The sequence below is a fragment of the Hemiscyllium ocellatum genome, chromosome 11 (assembly GCF_020745735.1).
Source record: "Hemiscyllium ocellatum isolate sHemOce1 chromosome 11, sHemOce1.pat.X.cur, whole genome shotgun sequence".
In the NCBI taxonomy this organism is placed as follows: domain Eukaryota; kingdom Metazoa; phylum Chordata; class Chondrichthyes; order Orectolobiformes; family Hemiscylliidae; genus Hemiscyllium; species Hemiscyllium ocellatum.
Window position 1 is genome coordinate 47168405 of NC_083411.1, and position 21951 is coordinate 47190355.

General features: G+C 40.2%; 1 protein-coding gene across 6 annotated transcripts in view; it reads right to left on the minus strand.

Annotated features, from left to right (window-relative positions):
• Window positions 1-1329: 1329 nt before the first annotated feature.
• The window catches only part of klhl13 (kelch-like family member 13), a 226404-nt gene continuing 205782 nt past the window's right edge, over window positions 1330-21951 (minus strand). For all 6 annotated transcript variants that reach the window (XM_060832591.1, XM_060832587.1, XM_060832592.1 and 3 more), the window contains 2 exons: window positions 17643-17756; window positions 1330-2629 (listed from right to left, as the gene is read on the minus strand). In XM_060832591.1, the coding sequence (XP_060688574.1) occupies window positions 2142-2629; window positions 17643-17756 (602 nt within the window). In that variant the 3' untranslated portion in view covers window positions 1330-2141. The remainder of the gene's footprint in view (window positions 2630-17642; window positions 17757-21951) is intronic.

Genomic DNA, 21951 nt, shown 5'->3' on the forward strand with positions numbered 1-21951 from the left:
TACTGTCAAGTTTCAAGAGGGACTCCTGCAAATACCAACATGCTCCCAGAGAGACTCCTGAAAATACTAACGTGTTCCCAGAGACACTCAGGCAAATACTAACCGGCACCCAGAGAGCCCAATGCAAATATCAGCATGCTTCCAGAGACACTCCTGCTAATACTGACACACACCCATGAATCTCAAGTGAATAATGACAAACCCAAATGCAACCCATAACATGACATACACCTGGGACCCATGCTGACAATGTCAATTGCCCAGATGGTCTCTTTAGATACTGACACACATCCGGAGTCTCTCTGTAGACACTTGCACAGGCCTGCGTTCTCCTTCTGGACAACGTCACACTTCATTTATTCAATTAAACCAGATGTTATTCTGTCAAAAAGCTGAAACTCTATGACATCCCGGTAGAAATCCTATTAGCTTGCAGCCACCCCAGGCTCTGCTTAAAAAACAGAAGTTTTATTTAAATCAGGTTCCTTCCACTCCGAGGGAGTTGAATGTCATGTTCGAGTAATCACTTTTAGCAAGTACTCTATTGTTCTTATTACCCAGATAGTTGATGCTCACCATTGCACAATGCTGTCGTCCAAGATATACTTGGTCTAGCTTCAGCTCCTTTTATCACAGATGTGGCTTCAAGCAATGCTCTGTCAATCAATCATGCCTGTCATCAATCTCATTTAGTCTGGGAGATTCCCACTGCTTCCTCTCTCTTTCCAGGATATTTATGAGCAGACACATCACAAAGGTTTTGAGGCTTTTAGTCATTTGGTGTTGTAAGCAGTGCTGTAAAACCTGATTTAATGGGTTTAAACAGCTTCTTCTGCATTTCTTAAGAAAACCAACTAAATCAAGCCATTCTAAGTAGGTGCATTGATGGGAAGTACAAGGGTTGGATCTTCCTTAGTTTTGGTTCTGGGCTGATTTGAATGGGCATTGCAAAAAAAAACAGCAGAATTAAGAAAAGAAAAATCATTTTCATTATATACAAAAGTCAAAATATTAAGTTCCTTTGAGCAATATTTCAGGAGAACCCATAGTATTGTTCTTATAATAGGGTGAAATATCTCAGGTTGAAAGAAGAAACTAAGCTTTTATGATGGATGTATACCCAAAACATCGACATTTCTTCCCAGCTGTCTGCCCTGATGTGTTAAACAGAAAAGATTGGAGTTGTCAGAATATTCCTTCAAAAACACATTTTGTGGAGTTAAGTTTGATTAAAAAACGCAAAAAAAGATAAAAGAACATAGATATCGTAATTTATATCAAAAACATTTTGCAAAGAATGCAAGATAGGAAAGTATGTAGGCCTGCTGATTTCAGTTAAACCTTTATTGAACATAAAACGTTGAGCGTTATCATTCACGTTCACTGAGCTGCAGCAATACTCCTACAGGCAATGCCTGATGTGTTAAACAGGCTCACCAACCAAGGTGTGAAGAGGAGAGATGCAGCACCATCATAACTTGTACAACAAACAAAAGGAGAAGGCTAAAGCCGATCAGGTCATAATTAAACCAGTCATCTCTTAAAATTCAGAAATGAAATGATAGTGGCACAAATACTGCGTACGGGAATTCAAACCATCAGTGCTGCACTTAATTTAGCGTACCAAAAAACCAAGGTGTGTCCCGCAATTTCCAATAGATGGGGCAACCAATTAACTTGGGTCAACATATAATGGAAAACAGTCATGTCATGGGTTGTCTTCACACATCTATACATACGGTATTAATCTATGTTTTGAAATCCTCAAGCTGATGGTAAAGAAGATGCACTCAATGGTAAGTTAATGTTTTCCATGAATCATAGTGAGGGATCCTCAGCAATGCATTGCGTCCCCCCCAGAAAAAAACAATCACACTGTATAACAGTAAAATCGCTAAACTTTTTCAGAGTTCAATCCTGGACATATATATTATTATTATGTCTCTCTTGTAACAGGCAGACAACAGATGTCAACAGTACTGCACAAATAACTCAATCCACTGTTTCTGTAATTATACTTGTGTCACTGCCTACTATAGTTACTACCGAGCAAAATAGGCAGAAAATCTTTGATATTAATTATGATGCTGTGCAAGTGAGTTCTTTGTAAGAGCTGAAGTAATGGCATTCCTGTTCTTTCTCTAAGGGGCAGAGAGAGGCGATTCTCGGGAAGGTGAGCCAGTATTTTCCTCTGGTGGAAAGACTGTAAGAGTGCATGCTCGGATTCCTCCCAAAGACTCAGGGAGATCGAAGACCTTCTGCCATTCATCTTTCTCAGGATCGTATTTCTGAACTATCTCCACCATGCAGCGGTTATTCCAGGAATACCCTCCCACCACGTAGATCTTGTTTTCAAACACAGCCACACCAACATCACTTTGACCACGCAGCATCGCCGCAATGGGGGTCCAATGGTCCAGGGCAGGTGTGTAGAATTCACAGCTCAAGACATCATCATAATCACTGGTTCCTCTGAAGTGGTTGCCTCCAATGACATAAAGGCGATCTCCCACTGTGCACATGCAGTGGAGGCCCCGTACAGTGGTCATCGGGGCTCTCTGGGTCCACTTATCTGTGTCAGGGTCAAAGCACATGAGTTCTTTTTGGAAGGTATCATGAGTAATCCCACCTGAGGAGTAACATAAAATTCAGGAGAGTTAGGAAACATTATTTCTGTGAAGGAAAAAGACAATGCGTTAAATTCTGTTACTGCGAAGAACAAATAGTCTGCATCGATGGAAGAATATATCTAATACGTTTAGGAGTATAGGAACATGAAGACCGAGATTCTGTCGATAAAATTAGATCACCATTGTTTATCTCTGTTTTTAACTCCACTTACCTGGCTTGGTTCTGTAATCCTCAACAGCTTTCCCTCACAAAAACTATGACCCTTAGTTTGTAATTTTAGACACTACATCTGAATGGTTTCGCTTGCATTTAGTTCTCTCTACCTCTGCTCACCTCCACCATGTTCTGGACTCCCTAACACAGGAAGTGGTGCCTTCTTTCTGTTATATCAAACCCTCTCACTATTTCAAACACAATTTAGATGAAACCATTGTGTTCTATATTCAAGAGAACAGAAAAATGAATCGATGCAACCTGTCCTCATAATTTAGGTTTTCAATCTTTGGAATTCATTTTGACCCAAATGCTCAATTTCCAAGGAAATGTCCCGAAACTGTGCTGTGTGTCTGCCAATTAATCTCAAATTCATCACATCCTTCAGCACAAATATTTCTTCAATAAAAAAAATGGAGGTCAGAGGCTTGATGACTGAAGGAGTGTAACACAACAATACAAGAACCACCTCTTGGGTAAGGAGATGGGAACCTAATACTCCATATGTTGAGATTTTTCGGATAGAGAGGAGATAGAGATATAGGCAGCAATATATGTAAATGATTCAATCCATATGGATATATCTTAATTCATAACAGAAGTTTAATTCTCACTGAACTAGAAGCCATTAAAAAGAGATAAATCAAAAGGTAAACATTTGATACTTTCAACAACTGAGGGCGAATTTAGCCATAAACTGGATTAAAGATAATATGTGACAGACGGTTTTTGGTTTCTTTCTCAGGGCAAATGCTGACTAGAGCTAACATGCCCGGCCCTGGTTTACAATTTAAACTGAGCTTGGCGGTTAATTGTCAATTTTCATAAATTGGTGCATTCTTCATGGCAGTGCCTCAAGAAACTACAGTCACTTGCTAAACAGTCAGCATTCCCTTCTCATACAGCATAAATGTTGTTTTCCTTTTACATCGCTATCTCTTACAAATTGTCTAATGAATGCAAGACTGAAAGATTCAATGAAATATGACTTTTCTTTCTGCAATAGACAACTTCTGCATGGCCAAATGACAATAATGAATGTGATCAACATGGGGTTGGGGAGTGGGGGGTGATGGTGTGGGGGGGGGAGTAAAAAACAAAGTAAAGGTCTGCATTCACATAGCACCTGCTCTATTCACCCAAAGCACTTCACAGCTTATTATGTACTTTTGCTGTGTAATCACTGTTGTAAATATAGCAGCAAATATGTGCACAGCATGCTCTCACAATCAGATAACAATCAGGAATTCTGTTTTACAAGTGTTGGGTGAGACATAAATATTAGTCAGGACACAGTATAGGTGACTGGGAGCTGGAAAGGCCAAACTGAATAGGGGGGTGCAAGGGAAGAGAAGTCAGTGTAGGATGGGAGGAGCAAGCTAGTGGTGATGGTGTGAGATTGGTCAACATGGCATGGGGAATGTGTGCAATAGGACACTGTGACATGGGTCAATGATGATGTGACATGTAGAGGAATAGGGACACGAGAACACAAAGTGGGGAATAGGGGCGTGAGAATAGGTGATGGAGCCAGGAAAGGTGGAGCAAAAGGTGGGCTTTGGGGTCAGGGATGGGATGATGGGTGAAGGGTTACGGAAGGACACCTATTGGGTCCAGAGGGATGACATGCCATAATTGGACAAGGAGTCATCAAAAATTCCCTCTGGCAGTGGGATAGTATTCCTGCTCTTCCTGGATCCAAACTAATGCTTGAATCAATGTGAAAACTCGAGGCATTTGCCTCTCTTTACCTGTTGAGAGTTTGGACTCCATAGCAGCAGCAGCAGCAGCAGCAAATTTTAATTATACTGTACAGACTAGATTTGGAGATCAGTTAAGTATTCACTTATCATAACTTGCCTAATTAACCTTGGATATCTAATGTCATATTTTTAGTGGCAAGTTATGAGAGACAAACTGAAGAGAATTTTGAGGAGAAGTTACTGGATAAAGGGAATGAAATCAGTATGGTTTACATTCAGAAAGCATTAATTACACCATCTAACAAAGCTATTTTTTGATCTATTTTGGTTATCTGGAAGAGCAGGTCGTGCCTCACAAACCTTATTGAGTTCTTTGAGAAGGTGACTAAGGAAGTGGACGAGGGTAAAGCAGTAGATGTTGTGTATATGGATTTTAGTAAGGCGTTCGATAAGGTTCCCCATGGTAGGCTAATGCTAAAACTACGGAGGTATGGCATTGAGGATACATTAGAGATTTGGATTAGGAATTGGCTGGCTGGAAGGAGACAGAGGGCAGTAGTTGATGGACTATGTTCATCTTGGAGTGCAGTTACTAGCGGTGTACCACAAGGATCTGTTTTGGGACCATTGCTTTTTGTTATCTTTATAAATGATCTAGAGGAAGGGCTTGAAAGCTGGGTAAGCAAGTTTGCGGATGACACAAAAGTCGGTGGAGTTGTGGATAGTGAGGAAGGAAGTGGTAGGTTACAGCGGGATATAGATAAGTTGCAGAGCTGGGCAGAAATGTGGCAAATGGAATTCAATGTAGCTAAGTGTGAAGTCATTCACTTTGGTAGGAGTAACAAGAAGATGGATTACTGGGCTAATGGTAGGCTACTTGGTAGTGTGGATGAGCAGAGGGATCTTGGTGTCCATGTACACAGATCTCTGAAAGTTGCCACCCAGGTAAATAGTGCTGTGAGGAAGGCATATGGTGTACTGGGCTTTATTGGTAGAGGAATTGAGTTCCGGAGTCCTGAGGTCATGTTGCAACTGTATAAGACTCTGGTGCGGCCTCATCTGGAGTATTGTGTGCAGTTTTGGTCGCCATACTATAGGAAGGATGTGGAGGCATTGGAACGAGTGCAGAGGAGGTTTACCAGGATGTTGCCTGGAATGGTAGGAAAATCTTATGAGGAAAGGCTGAGGCACTTGGGGCTGTTCTCATTGGAGAAGAGAAGGTTTAGGGGAGATTTGATAGAGGTGTATAAGATGATTAGGGGTTTAGATAGGGTCGACACTGAGAACCTTTTACCGCTAATGGAGTCAGGTGTTGCTAGGGGACACAGCTTTAAATTAAGGGGTGGTAGGTATAGGACAGATGTTAGGGGTAGATTCTTTACACAGCGGGTTGTGAGTTCATGGAATGCCCGGCCAGTAGCAGTGGTGAACTCTCCTTCTTTATGGTCATTTAAGCGGGCATTGGATAGGCATTTGGAAGTGATTGGGCTAGTGTAGGTTAGGTAGGATTCGGTCGGCGCAACATCGAGGGCCGAAGGGCCTGTACTGCGCTGTATCTTTCTATGTTCTATGTTCTAGAAGGAAACATGACAGCCGGGACAGAAGGGCAGTTGACGTATACTCAAAACAGAATTAATGAGTCGGCTCAGATTTATCAAGTTGGAAGTAATGCGCCCCAGAAAGCAGTGTGGCCTCATTTTCATTCTCATTCTCTGTATAACGATGATTTGGGTTTGGGCATTGCAAGGAGAACCTTGAAATTTGCTGAAAAAAATAAAAAACCGAAAGAACGTAGCAAATGTTAAGTAGAGAAATGAACAAAAATAACTTGTGTTTACGTAGCACCTTTCAAAATCACCTAAACATCTCTAAAGGCTATATAAGCACTGAAGTACTTTGGAAGTAAGATCATTGTTTGCATTGGGAAACATGACAATGCTGTTATTGTGAGCCTGCTATGTGCACACTGTGACAGTGAGTGCTGGTAATATGGATTTCCTATAATGTTTTGCCAGTGACAAAGATTTACACATGTAAACTTTTTCAAGTATTGCTGTTTCTGCATCCCTGTTAAAATTGTGCCATGTTGCCTTGAATCATTCTACCTTTGAAACTAAAAATGTTCCATTAGATATCCTGCAAAGTAGGGTACTTAGGGTTTCTTATTCACTGCAAGGAGGAAATCCTTTAGAAATTACAGTTATGTCACACATTATCACTCAGATGTTCACCATATTTTGCAAGATAGTTTACCAGGTGACCAGGCCCTTCAAAACAAATGGTGGATGCAAGCTAAATGTGGCAGTTTTTGGAAAACTTTTTATGTTGAATTAAACACCTTTTCGAAAATACTAAATTACCTTTGCTAGCAAACGTACTTGAACAGAGACCTGCTCATGAAGCAAATCCTGCATTTCTGTTGTACCTTTCCGTGGCTTCAGAACGTCTCAAGGCAGCCAATGAAGTACCAAGTAGCTTTGTTGTAATGTAGAAACAGTCCATCTCAATCTTGCAAAGATGGCATTAAAGATGGCTCAAACTGTGAAGAGCCTGTAGTGTTAGGCTTAAAATGACATCTCCAAAACCAAATCATTAAAGGGTTAGATTAGATTAGATTACTTTTTTTTAGATTAGATTACTTACAGTGTGGAAACAGGCCCTTCGGCCCAAAAAGTCCACACTGACCCGCCGAAGCGCAACCCACCCATACTCCTACATTTACCCCTTACCTAACACTACGGGCAATTTAGCCTGGCCAATTCACCTGCCCCGCACATCTTTTGACTGTGGGAGGAAACCGGAGCACCCGGAGGAAACCCACGCAAACACGGGGAGAACGTGCAAACTCCACACAGTCTGTCGCCTGAGTTGGGCATTGAACCCGGGTCTCAGGCGCTGTGAGGCAGCAGTGCTAACCACTGTGCCACCGTGCCGCCCAAATTGGTTAATTGTACAAGGTAACAAGCAGGAAAATATATGAAAAGCAGGCTGCATGTAAAAGCATCCTGTTTCAGCTGGTGCTGACCTTGCATTATTCTTGGGAACAGGTTGTTTTGTACTGACACCTGGATTGAGTTGCGAGCACTACACACAGGATTGCTTGGGAAATACTCAGAATGGCAAGACTGCACATAATGTCAGATTTAGAATGGTATGAATTGGGGTGACCTTTCACCATTGGAGTAGAATTTGCAAGACCGATGCTGTGAAAACTGAGACAAAGCTCCAAGTGCCAACATCACTCAGGAGTCCTCAACACGAAGACGACAGACAGACTTACTTATTGAATATGTCTAAAGTAGTTTAAGCTAACAGAATCACAGCTTGCATCTCTCTAAAGCAGGTTAAAATTATAAATTTGCTTTATACTGAAGCGCATGTGTCATTTTGAACAGACCATAAGGAAGCCATTTGACAGTTTCAACTCAACCTCCTCCAACTGAAGAACTGCCAATGTAAAAGCAGTTGAAAACATACAAACACAAGAGTTAGGAGTAGATGTATGCATCTGGCTGCTTGATCCTGCTCTGTCATTTAAAAAGATCATAGCTGATTCAGTTGAATCCATAATCCATTTGCCCCACCTACTCCTGATAAGCTTAACAAAAAGCTAAATCTCTGCCTTAAAAATACTAAAGGATTCTGCTTCCACCGGCCTATCGGGAAAAGAGTTTCACAGATACACAACCCTTAGAAAACACTTCAAATGGATAACTCCTGGTTTTTAAAAGGGGACCCCGGTTCTAGATTTCTGTAAAAGAGGAAACATCCTTTCAACAACTACCTTGTCAATCCATCTCAGGCTCCCATGTTTCAATTAAGTCACTTCTTGCTCTTCAAAATTTAAGCACATATAAGCCTGGTCTTCCAAGCTTTCTTTATAACATGACACACCCATTCCAGGTACTAGTTCAGTAAACCTTCCATGAACTGCTTCCACCAGATTTACATTCTTCATTCAATAAAGTGATAAATACTCTGCACAGTACTTCAGATGTAACCTCAAAAATATCCGACATAACTGAAGTATAACCTCCCAAATGCTGTTTTCCATTCCTTTCACGATAAACAATAACATTCTGTTACACTTCCTAATTATTTGCTGTAAATGCAAATTAGTGATTCATGCACAAGGATACCAAATCACATTGCAAACTAACAGCATTTAGACAATCTATCTTTTTCCCTTGCTATCAGAATGGGGAATTTCATATTTTCTCACATAATACTCCATTCGACAGTTTTTGAATGGGCAAAGATTCATCCTGATTCCTTTGGAACTTCATTATGCCCTCTTCACAACTTCCTTTTCTACCTATTTGTGTCATACATTGCACTACTTATTACTCTGCTACAATTAACAGGTAAAAAGATAACTGAACTAGATCAGTGGCTCCAGGTAAACCATCGTCTTGAGGAGGTTTGACTTGAGAAAGGTGACCATGGCATTGCTTAACTGTTTTATTCGCTAACTGGGAGAAACATCTACTTCACTAAAGACCAAATTATTTTCCACCAGATAAAAGTAATTAGTAACACACCAATTGGAAGCTGAAACATTACAATGAGTAAATACAAGTGCTCTTCCATTGGATTTTGTAAAGAATACATGCACCAGACCCAAGAATTTAAGACAGTTAAAAGAGATAATGCTGAGTGGAAAACTGTTATTTTGTACTAGTTTTTGATGACTCAGACACTTGCCATTCCACCCATATTCAGTGCTGCAAAATACAATGCTTTATTCAAGTAGTTATATCATGATGATTTAGTGAATTTTGCACGACTACCCAAATGCATTTGCGTAGGATAGAGGCAGAGAGGTCCTCCACCAGATCAAACAACAAAGATTAAAGAAGGATAAGTTTAAAATTAGAACCAGGTGAAAGCAGAATACATAGGGTATAGGGCTTTTCAAAAGGATAGCAACGTTTTTAATTCTCTATTCCAAATGCTGTGCTATGTGAAAATTGGAGCTTTCAAGATAGAGATTAATAGATATCATTAACTCTGAATCATTAACTGACAAAAACCCAAGGGTATGTAGCTAATTTGGGTAAATGGAATTGAGGTTCAGATCAACCAAACCCACCAATTGAACGACTGAACAGAAACGAGGGGTCAAATAGCTGTTCTGATATAACGCGATAATAATTGCATTAATAGTAATACCATGTAAACCAATGGGATTGGAATCGGGTTACAGCTAATACAGGTAAGGAAAGCTTGCATTCTACAAATAATGATTAAATTCTTCAATCGCATTATAGCCAAATCGCATTGATCGTGCATTATAGCAGACCTACTGTAGTCTTGGTTGTTCTGAAAAATAAGAACACTTCAGTAGATAGCAATAAAGAAGAAACTGGAAAGACAAAGATATTTGCCTGCATAATGCATTGCAGTATGAAGTGTTTCTATCCTGATCGGAGATGACTGACAATCAGAAATCAGTCCTGGTCCACACTTTGGGAATATACTCTAAGACCAGGTTTAAAATGAGCTGCCAATGTCAAACGTTCAATTTGATTGCCTCTTGAAAGAGGCAAGTCATGTATGGGACACCGCAATACAGAGGCAGAAACTTTGATAATCATACTTCCATCTGAAAACCAAGTGTTGCAACCAAACCAGAGCTGATAAGAAAAAATGTTAAATGTTCTAACCTTCTAGTGGAATAACTAGCTTGCTCTCCAGGGCCACTTATTGCAAATTTTCCAATAAAACAATATCAGTTAGAAATGTACATACAAGGCTGAAGGAAGGGTAATTAATTGACAATAGATAATAGACAATAGGTGCAGGAGTAGGCAATTCAGCCCTTCAAGCCTGCACCGCCATTCAATATGATCATGGCTGATCATTCCTAATCAGTATCCTCTTCCTGCCTTATCTCCACAACCCTTGATTCCACTATCTTTGAGAGCTCTATCCAACTCTTTCTTAAATGAATCCAGAGACTGGGCCTCCACTGCCCTCTGGGGCAGAGCATTCCACACAGCACCACTCTCTGGGTGAAGAAGCTTCTCCTCATCTCTGTCCTAAATGGTCTACCCTGTATTTTTAAGCTGTGTCCTCTGGTTCGGCACTCACCCATCAGCGGAAACATGTTTCCTGCTGCCAGAGTGTCCAATCCTTTCATAATCTTATATGTCTCAATCATATCCCCTCTCAGTCTTCTAAACTCAAGGGTATACAAGCCCAGTCATTTCAGTCTTTCAGTCTAAGGTAATCCCGCCATTCCAGGAATTGACCTCGTGAACCTACGCTGCACTCCCTCAATCGCCAGAATGTCTTTCCTCAAATTTGGAGACCAGAACTGCACACATTTACTCCAGGTGTGGTCTCACCAGGGCCCTGTACAGTTGCAGAAGCACCTCTTTGCTTCTATACTCAATCCCTCTTGTTATGAAGGCCAGCATGCTATTAGCCTTCTTCACTACCTGCTGTACTTGCATGCTTGCCTTCATTGACTGGTGTACAAGAACACCCAGATCTCTCTGTACTGCCCCTTTACCTAAATTAATTCCATTGAGGTAGTAATCTGCCTTCCTGTTCTTGCCACCAAAGTGGATAACCATACATTTATCCACATTAAACTGCATCTGCCATGCATCTGCCCACTCACCTAACTTGTCCAGGTCACCATGTAATCTCCTAACATCCTTATCACATTTCACCCTGCCACCCAGCTTTGTATCATCAGCAAATTTGCTAATGTTATTGCTGATACCATCTTCTATATCATTAACATATATTGTAAAAAGCTGCGGTCCCAGCACGGATCCCTGCGGTACCCCACTGGTCACTGCCTGCCATTCCAAAATGGAGCTGTATATTACTACCCTTTGTTTCCTAACAGCCAACCAATTTTCAATCCAATCGAGCACTTTGCCCCCAATACCATGCACCCTAAGTTTACTCATTAACCTCCTATGTGGAACTTTATCAAAATCTTTCTGAAAGTCCAGGTACACTACATCTACAGGATCTCCCTCATCCATCTTCAGAGTTACATCCTCAAAAAATTCAAGAAGATTAGTCAAGCATGATTTCCCCTTCATAAATCCATGCTGACTCTGTTCTAACCTGTTACTACTATCCAGATGTGCCGTAATCTCATCCTTTATAATAGACTCCAGCATCTTTCCCACCACTGAGGTCAGACTAACTGGTCTATAATTTCCTACTTTCTCTCTCCCACCTTTCTTAAAAAGTGGTATAACATAAGCCACTCTCCAATCCTCAGGGACCGATCCCGAATCTATCGAATTCTAGAAAATAATCACCAACGCATCCACGATTGCCCGAGCCACCTCCTTCAGTACCCTGGGATGTAGACCATCAGGCCCCGGGGACTTATCAACCTTCAGACCTAACAGTCTCTCCAACACCAAATCCTGGCAAATACAGATTCTCTTAAGTTCAGGTCCTACAGTCACTGTTACCTCAGGGAGATTGCTTGTGTCTTCCCCAGTGAACACAGATCTGAAGTACCCATTTAATTCTTCTGCCATTTCTTTGTTCCCCGTAATATATTCCCCTATTTCTGTCTTCAAGGGCCCAATTTTAGTCCTAACCATTTTTTTGCCTTGCACATACTTGAAAAAGCTTTTACTATCTTCCTTTATATTATTGGCCAGTTTACCTTCGTATCTCATTTTTCCTCTGCGTATTTCCTTCTTAGTAATCCTCTGTTGTTCTTTAAAAGCTTCCCAGTCCTCTGTTTTCCCACTTATCTTTGCTATGTTATACTTTTTCTCTTTTAACTTTATATGTTTCTTAACTTCCCTCATCAGCCACGGCCGCCCATGCCTCCTCCTGGGATCTTTCTTCCTTTTAGGAATGAACTGATCCTGCAACTTCTGCATTATACACAGAAATATCCGCCATTGTTCCACCACGGTCATCCCTGCTAAGGTATTGCACCACTGAACTTTGGCCAGCTCCTCCCTCATAGCTCCATAGTTCCCTTTATTCAACAGAAGTACTGTCACTTCCGACTGTACTCTCTCCCTCTCAAATTGCAGATTGAAACTTCATTTAACTTTTGTTAAAGTTCATCAAAATCACAGGGAAGGAGGGCCGTTTCAGGGTTCTGGCTTCAGAACAAATCAGCAACATTACATTTACAATGACAGTTTAAAACTCCACCAGCCATGAATAAAAAAAATTTCTCCTTCGCACAACTGCTTGTGGGAGGAGAGAAGCTGACTGTAATAGCAGTGTATTTCTCATCTAAATCAGGGTGGTTTTCAGATGGTTATTTAAAATATCTAATTTATCTTTTAAAGAAACACATGGTTAGAAATGTTCATGGCTATAAGGAATAAATATGCCAATTCATACAGCAACATCTTTATTCCAAATAATATACAGGACATTCTTCAATAGTCATGAGCTTTTCTTGTTAAATACAAATTGACTACCTTGAAGAAAGCTCCACTCCTCAGGTACAGTGGTGTTTAAACTATCTGCTCACTTAATAAAAAGTATTTATATAGTGAATTTTATACAATGTAATCTCAGATCACCCTAAAGTACTTCACAGCCAAGATACCCAAAATATCTGTGAAATGGACTTGCATAATGTAGGAAGCATGATAGTCAATTAGCAAATAGGAGGTTCCCAAAAAGAATAAAGAAATAACAAGTTGACAATCTGCTTTAGTGGTGTCTCAGAGAAATGCATGAATATGTACCTGGGGATTGGCTCCTATTTAACTGTGGTGACTTTCTTATAGTTCGAGACTTCCTGATTTTTAGCCAATATTTTGGTCTAATATTATCATTCAAAAATTGACTTCCCCTTTTTAAGAAAATAAATAGTTACAACAGAAACGGTTCTAAGATGACTCACTAATCTGCCTCCTGGATGTGTAGTGTTTATCCAATGAGGGATGGTTCTTCCTTTTAGGAATGAACTGATCCTGCAACTTCTGCATTATACACAGAAATATCCGCCATTGTTCCACCACGGTCATCCCTGCTAAGGTATTGCACCACTGAACTTTGGCCAGCTCCTCCCTCATAGCTCCATAGTTCCCTTTATTCAACAGATATGAGCTTGGGCCTATATCCATTGGGGTTTAGAAAAATTAGGGGTGATCTCATTGAAGCATTTAAACTTTGAGGAGATTAGACAAGGTTGACGTTGAAAGAATGTTCTCCCTTCTTGGGAGATTTTAGAATGAGGGAATAGTTTAAAAATTAGTAGCTTCATGCCCATGAGAATCGTCGCAAGGATGAGAAACTTCAGTCGAGTATAGATTGGAGAAGTTTGGACTTTTTTGAGGGAGGTTTGAGAAAAACATTCAATCTCATGAGAGGTTTGGTCAGAGTAAAGAGGAATAAGATTTCCGCTTGTAAAAGGATCAAGAAGAACAGCTTTAAAGTGTTCTGCATTGGAAGCAAATGCATGGTCAGAAACAACTTCGTTTCACAGTGAGGAGTTGGATTTAGGCTGCACTGCCTGGAGTTAGAGGGAGGCAGGTTCAAAGAAGGCATTCGATAGGGTATTTAGATAAAAACATGCCAGGGTTATGGGGAGAAAAAACAAGAATTTAATGAGAAATCACAATGCTTACAGAGCTGGTGCAAACATGATGGGCCAAATGGTCTCCCCTTCCACACTGCAACAAGACTGTGATTTAAGATAAAGATGAAGCAAATAGTTTCCTCTCAGAACATCATTAGTGTGTGGAATTCTCTTGCCCAGACAGCAGTGGAAGCTGCCTCACTGAACATATTCAAGGGTGAGTTAGACAGATTTTTTGATCTGTAAGAGAGAATCAAAACCAGATAGAAACGTGAAGTTGAGGCCACATTCAGGATAGTCATGGTCTTACTGAATGGTAGACTACACTGGAGTAATTTTTTGGAGAATCAACCAGGGAGCAGGCTATTCTGGATCTGGTATTGTGCTATAAAGTGGCACTAATAAATGATCTTCCCTCCAGGAAAGAATGATCACTGGATGCTAGAATTTCAAAGTGTGTTTGAGAGTGAAAAATTGTACTCTCATACCAGTGTTCTGGAGTTAAACATAGACATGAGGACAGATTTGGCCCAAGTCCACTGGGGAGGAAGACTAAGATAGTTGATAAGTGATACCAAGTGTTTAAGGAGATATTCAATTCCTTCCAACTAAAGTATATTCCTGAGAAGGAGAATTGAAGTTTTTTTTTGGCCGGGGGTGGCGGGGGGGGTGTCAGGAATAGAGCGATAGCAAGAACAACATTCATGGGTCCACGTTAAACAGAAAGTTAAAGATCTCAAAGACAAAAAATAGGACATACCACATTGCGAAGGCCAGCGGAAGGCTGGAAGATCAGAGAACTTTTAAAGATCAACACAGCATTACTAAAAATGTCATAAAAACAGCAAAGGTAAATTCTGAAAAAAAACTAGCACAAAACTAAAAATCATATAGAAATGCTTCTTGAAGTATATAACAGAGAGTAGCTAAAGCGAATGGTGTGCCATTGGAGGATGAGATTGGAGAGTTAATAGTGGAGAACACAAAAATGATGGAAAAACTAACTCAACATTTTGCTTCGGTTTTGATAGTGGAGGACACGAGTGCCATCCCAGTTGTAACAAGTATCACAGCAGTTTCAGAAGCTTAAAAATCATCACTTGGGAAAAACTACTGGAACGAACTATTGAGATTGGAAACAGACAAATCATCAGGGCCCTACATCATAGGGTCATAAAGGAAGTTGTAGCAGAGAGAATGGATCTAATGACTATGATATTCCAAAGGAAAGGTTTCAGTGGATTGGAAAGATGCCAATATAACAATACTAAACAAAAAGGGAGGCAGAAGGTAGGAAAATATAGACCTATAGAATCAGCAATGTTTTATGAAGGTTAAATAATGTTTGACTGAGTTGCTAGAGTTCTTCAAAGACATAACAAGAGGATCCTCTAGATATATCCAGACATCCAGAAAGCATTTGATAAGGCGCTACACAAAAGTTAATTTCAAAAGGTAAGGTCACATGGGGTTAGGGGTAACTTATTAGCTTGGACAGAAGATTGCTAACTAATGCAAAGGAGAGAGAGTCGAGATAAATTAATCTTTTTCTGGTTGGCAAGCTATAACTCGTAGATGTCACAGGGTACTATATCCAAATTTGCAGGTGACACTAAAATAGGTGGGAAAGTAAGTTTCAATGATGGAATAAGAAATTTACAAATGGATAGGGTTAAGTTAGGTGAATAGGCCAAAATTTGGGACATACAACTTTATGTATATAAATCTGAGATTATCCATTTTGATTGGACGAATTGAATGGCAATTTATTATTTCCCTAGGAGGGAAACATCCTCTCACCATCCACCCTCTCAGAAAACCAAGGGTACATAAGGAAGACAAATGGAATTTTGGCATTTACTACTACAGGGTAGAGTACAAAAGTAGAGAAGTGATGCTGCAACTATAGTTAGTGAGCACAAGTTAGTTATGTTAGTTATTGAAACCTCACCTGAAGTATTGTGCATACATTTGGTTTGATTACTTCAGGAGGGATACAGAGGAATTAGAGGTAATTCAGAGAAGGTTTTCTGGATTGGTTTCCAAGATGAGGGGTTTGTCTTACGAAGAGAGTTTGAACAGTTTAGGCCTATACTCTCTGAAGTTTAGAAGAATGAGATGAGACCTAATTGAAGTAGTTAATAAAATAAACGGGATTGACAAAGTAGATACAGACATGATGTTTCCTCTTGTAGAACAAGAGGTCAAAGTTTTAGGGTAAGGAGTGGCAGATTTAAAACAGAGATTTGGAAAAATTACCTTTCTAAAAAGATTATGCATCTGTGATTCACTATTCCAGAATGCAGTGGATTCAGGGTCATGGGTAAGTTTAAAGAGATAGACAGATTTCTAATTAGTAATTGGTTTGTACGGTTATGGTGAGCGGGAGGCTGAGATGAGATCAGCCAGAATGGATTGAAGGGCAATTGAAGAGACTAGGATCCACTTATGTCAGAAGTCAAGTATCACACCACCCAAATTCTTAGGGCTGAACTGCCCCTAATTTCTGAGTCCTATTCAAGTTCTTATATAATTTATCTCAAGACAGGGAGACCTTGATAGGCATAAATTAAATAGTATTTTTCCTACAATACTACAGTGCTTACATTTTGAAACTACTTAATTGGCTGTGAAGCATTTTGGATGTCCTTTCGCTGTTTAAAAACAGTAAGTACTTTTTAAATGCAAGTCTTTTTTTCATTAAATGTATAGTGCAGGAGGTAGCATTCTCAAATGATTCACCTTTGCAGGTCATGGAAAGGAGAAATGAGTCAAAAATGCAACGTAATTTATAATTTTGCACAGGCTCTAGTGACTGGATTGACAGCTGTGCCCGAGTTTAAACTAAATCAGGGGTGTGAGGAGGCTCTATGTGTTCAGTTCAGCAGTCAATCTTTTAGTGACCCTACTATTACACCTTGCAAAAATGTACAACAATAGACCAAAGCTTAATGCTATGTTGGGCGATCACACGGGAAAAATACCTGTGTTGTTTCAATACTTAGAGAATTAGAACTGCTGTAAATAATTTGTACTGTTCACTTCCTTGCTTAATATTAAATAAATTTCACAATTGCTAGATTTATCTGAAGCTTGGTCTGATTGAGCTCATATTGATCTATCCGATAACTGACAAGGAAGCTGTACAATGTAATATCTAATAAGCTAGAGGACAACTGCTTAATTTCTTGGTTTGACCCTGGGATCTTGCTACAGTTAGAAATGCATTTTGCATATGGGGAGCCCAAGTCTACTAATGTCAGGAGTCAAGAATCACATCACCCAAAACAGGTACTTAATGGACAGGTCTAAAATATAATTTGTTACACAATAGGGGGCAATACTAATTTATTTATGATTCGTGATTATGCTTTAGTCAAAAGATATAAAGAAAAGGAAGGGTTTGGAGGGATGTGGGCTGGAAGCTGGTTGGTGGGACTAGCTTGTGTTGGGATATCTGGTCGGCATGGAGGGGTTGGTCCGAAGGGTCTTTTTCCGTGCTGTACATCTCTATGACTCTATAATATGCTAAAGCAGTAGTTGGAAGGAAGAATTACCTGAAATGTACATAAAACCACCATAAACAGTTCCAGCATGCCCGTAATGAGGTTCATTCATTTTAGCCACATAGTTCCACTCATTGGTTCTCGGATTGTAGCACTCTACAGTAGCTGTTGTAAAAGAAATGAAAAAATTATTATAAAATTCAATAAATGCTGCAAATTATGGTGAGAACCCTTTTTTGCAAAGCATCACTGAATAATGTACTACCATTATTAGTTCTGTGGAACTACTCTTTGTATCCAACAGTTAATGATTATAGCAGAGAACCTTACCATTAATATCTATTTTAATATCACAATGATATAGGTGCCATTACTTTGGAAAAGAAAATGCTATTCCATCAATTGGAATTGTCAATGGTGGTAACATCACGTATTACGCATTTCTCCAGGCCACGAGAGCACTTTATACAACACTCCTTCACATCTGTGATTGATTTGCCTTGTCTACATTCTCCTTCATTAAAACCTTTGAATAGCAGTGAAATACAAATGTTCAAAAATATAGCATGCTCCTCTGAAATTCTAATAAAACAACAATTGTGAAACAAAACAGAAAATAGACATGTTTTCTTTTAGATCAAACAGGTTTTTAAAAAAAAAATTAATTGTGAAGGACAGCAACCCTGCAGTGTGAAGTGCGTAGATGTAGGAGACTGTTTTCAGGGGTTGGGGGGTAGATTTGACTTGGTTGACTTCTTTTATCTATAAATTTCTGGAAGTCTGAAAATTAATTTCCAAAATAGGGAAGGAATTTTTAAAATATATAAATTCGCAGTATTTTATGGAGGTCAGATATTTGCAACAAATCGATCTCTGTGACTCTTTGACTCTATGGCTCATCAATGTAGCCCAGACTATAGTATATAAAGCAGTGCACTGAAAGGGAGAATGATTTATAATCTCCTACTGCACTAACAGCATTTATTAATTAGTTTTGTGCAAGTGGTATTAAACTACCCCGTTACCTCATCAAATGGAGAAATGAAATTGCACATACATTCAATTACTTGCTGATCTTTCACATTCTACAAGTTCAGATTGGGACCATAGCCGCAAACCCCACTCCCTCCACCACTAATGCTCAGTAACATGTACCAGCTACAAGACACACTGCAGAAATTCACCAAAATCTGAAGATTGCACTTTCCAAATCAGGATCACTTTAACCTCAAAGATTAAGGATCAAAAGACCACAAAATATAGGTGTAGAATGAGGCCTTTTGGCCCCTCAGGTCTGCTCCATCATTCAATTATGACCAATATGTTTCACAACTCCATTTCATTGCCTTCTCCCTGTAACCCATGATTCTCTTACTAATCAAGAATCTGTCTTCAATACACTCAATGACTTGCCTTTACAGTCATTGTGACGTTCCACAGATTCACCACCCTCTGACTGAAATAATGCCTCCCCCATCTCAGGTCGAAAGGGTCATCCCTTTGCTCTAAGGCTGGGCCCTCAGGTCCTAGTATCTCCTACTAGTGGAAACATGTTCTCCATGTCCACTCTACCTAGGCCTCTCAGTATTCAGCAAGTTTCATTGAGATCTCCCCCTCAACCTTCTAAACTCCGTCAAGTACAGACCCAGAGTTCTCAAGCCATTCATCCTTGGGATTATTCTTTTAAACATACGCTGGATCTTCCCAGATTCCAATGATTCCTGAAAGATCACCATGACTGCCTCAACAATCTCCTCACTCATTTCCTTCACAACAATGGAGTGCGGTTCCTCAACCCAGGTGATTTATCTATATTCAGACCTTCCAGCGTCCCCACCATCTTTCCACCTTTGCCTTAGTGATAGATATTATACTAATTTCTGACCACTGACTCCCTTTAAGTTCTGGTATGCTACTGATGTCTTCCACTACAAGACTGAGACAAGGTACCTATAGAGTTCCTCCAGCTTTACTTTGTTCCCTAAAACTACTTCTCCACTCTCACTTTCCATTGGCCAAAGTCCATTCTAGACTTTCTCTTACCTTTGTATATCTAAAAACCTTTTGCAATCTTCTTTTATATTACGAGCTAACAAACTCATATTTCATCTTATCCCATTTTATTTCTTTTAAGCTTTCCTCTGCTGGTTTTTAAAGGCTTCCCAAACCTCTGACTTCCCACTAATCGTCACCATGTTGTATGCTTTTTCTTTTGCTTTTATGCTGCCCCTGACTTCCCTCATCAGTTGCGGTTGTCTTGTCCTCTTAGTATTTTCTTATTCCTTGGGGTGAGTTTCTGGTGTGCTTCCCAAATTACCCTTGGAAAGTCCTGCCATAGCTGACCCACAGTCTTCCCTGCTATGCTCCCCTTCCAATCAATGGGCCAGCTCCTCCCTCATGTTTTTGAACTTATCTTTATTCACTTCCAATACCATTTCAGCAGATCCCTCTCAAACTGCAAGGTGAATTCTATCATATTCATGGTCATGTCCCCTAGGGGTTCCTTCACCTTAAGCTCCCTAATCAGGTCAGCCTTATTACACGTTACCAAATGTGGTGGGCCCTATGCTCAGATATTAGTATCATTTATAGCCATGAGTGAGGTGCTAGAATACTGGAGAGTGGCAACTATTTGAGAAAGGAGGTTAGGAAAAGCCTGGAAACTATCGACCATTGAGCTTGATGTCAGTGATAAGTTGTTGGAGGGGATTCTAAGGGACAGGATTTACATGTATTTAGAATGGCAAAGACTGATTGGGGTAGTCAACAAGGCTTTGTGCATGGGGAAGATTGTCTCACTAACTTGATTTTTTGAAGAAGTGACAAAGTGGAATGAAGAAGTAGAGCTGTGGACGTTGTCTATATTGACTTTAGGAAGGCGTTCAACAAGGCTCTGCATGGTAGACCGGTTAGCCAGGTTAGATCAGATGAAATCCAGGGAGAATCAGCCATTTGGATAGAAAATTAGATGGAAGTTTGAAGATAGGTGGTAGTGGAGGGGTGTTGTTCAGACTGGAGTCCTGTGACCAGTGGTGTGCTGCAAGGATTGATGACTCCACTGATTTTTGTCATTTATGTAAATGATGTGGATGAATATAAGAGCAATTGTTAATAATTTTGCAGATGACACCAAAATTGGTGATGTAGTGGACATTGAAGGTGGTTATATCGCAGAGTACAACGGGACCTTGATCATTTGAGTCGATGGGCCAAGGAGTGGCAGAAGGAGCTTAATTTAGATAAATGTGAGGTGTTGCATTTTGATTAGGCAAATCAGGGTACGAATTATAGATTTAATGGTAAGGTCCTGGGGAGTGTTGCCGAACAAACAGACCTTGGAATGCGGGCTCATAGTTCCTTGAATGAAGAGTTGCAGGTAGGCAGCATTGCGAAGACGGCATTTGGTATGCTTGCCTTTATTGGTCAATGCATTGAGTATAGGAATTGGAATGTCATGTTGCACTGTACAGTATATTAGTTAGGCCACTTTTGGAACACCGCCTTCAGTTCTGATCTCCCTGCTATAAGAAAGATGTTGTTAAACTTGAAAGGGTTCAGAAAAGATTTACAAGGATGTTGCCGGGGTTGGAGGGTCTGAGCCATAGGTAGAGGTTGAATAGGCTAAGGCTGTTTTCTCTGGAGCATCAGAGGCTGAGGGGTGACCTTGTAGAGATTTATAAAAAGAAATGAGGGGCATGGATAGGGTGAACAGCCAAGGTGCTTTTCTTAGAGTGGGCGAGTCCAAAACTAGACAGCACAGGTTTAAGGTAAAAGGGGAAGGATTTAAAAAGGGACCCAAGGGGCAACGTTTTCATGCGGAGGGTGGTGGGGATATGGAATGAACTGCCAGAGGAAATAGTGAAGGCTGGTACAATTACAACATTTAAAAGGCATCTGGATGTTGGGTACACGACTAGGAAGGGTTTAGAAGGATATGGGCCAATTGCTGGCAAATGGGACTAGATTAATTTAGGATATCTGGTAACCAGATATCCTAAATTAATCTAGGGATTAATTTGCATCAGGGACTTTTTTCCATTGAAGCTCCTCAACTTTACCCATAGGGATTCAACACCTTCTGACTCCAAAACGCTTTGCGTTATCACTTTAATTTCATTTCTTATTAACAAGGTACTCCCTCCCTGTCTGCCCATCTGCCTGTCCTTACGATAGGACCCGTATCCTTGGATACTTAGTTCCCAGTCCAATCCCCTCTGTGATACTCGCAACATCGTACATGCCAATTTCAACCTACTTGACATTTACTTCGTTTCACATACTGCATGTAGTTAAGCACAACACCTTCACAACCCTGCTTTTGACAGTGCCCCTTCTCATAACTTTTCTATAATTTTCCATG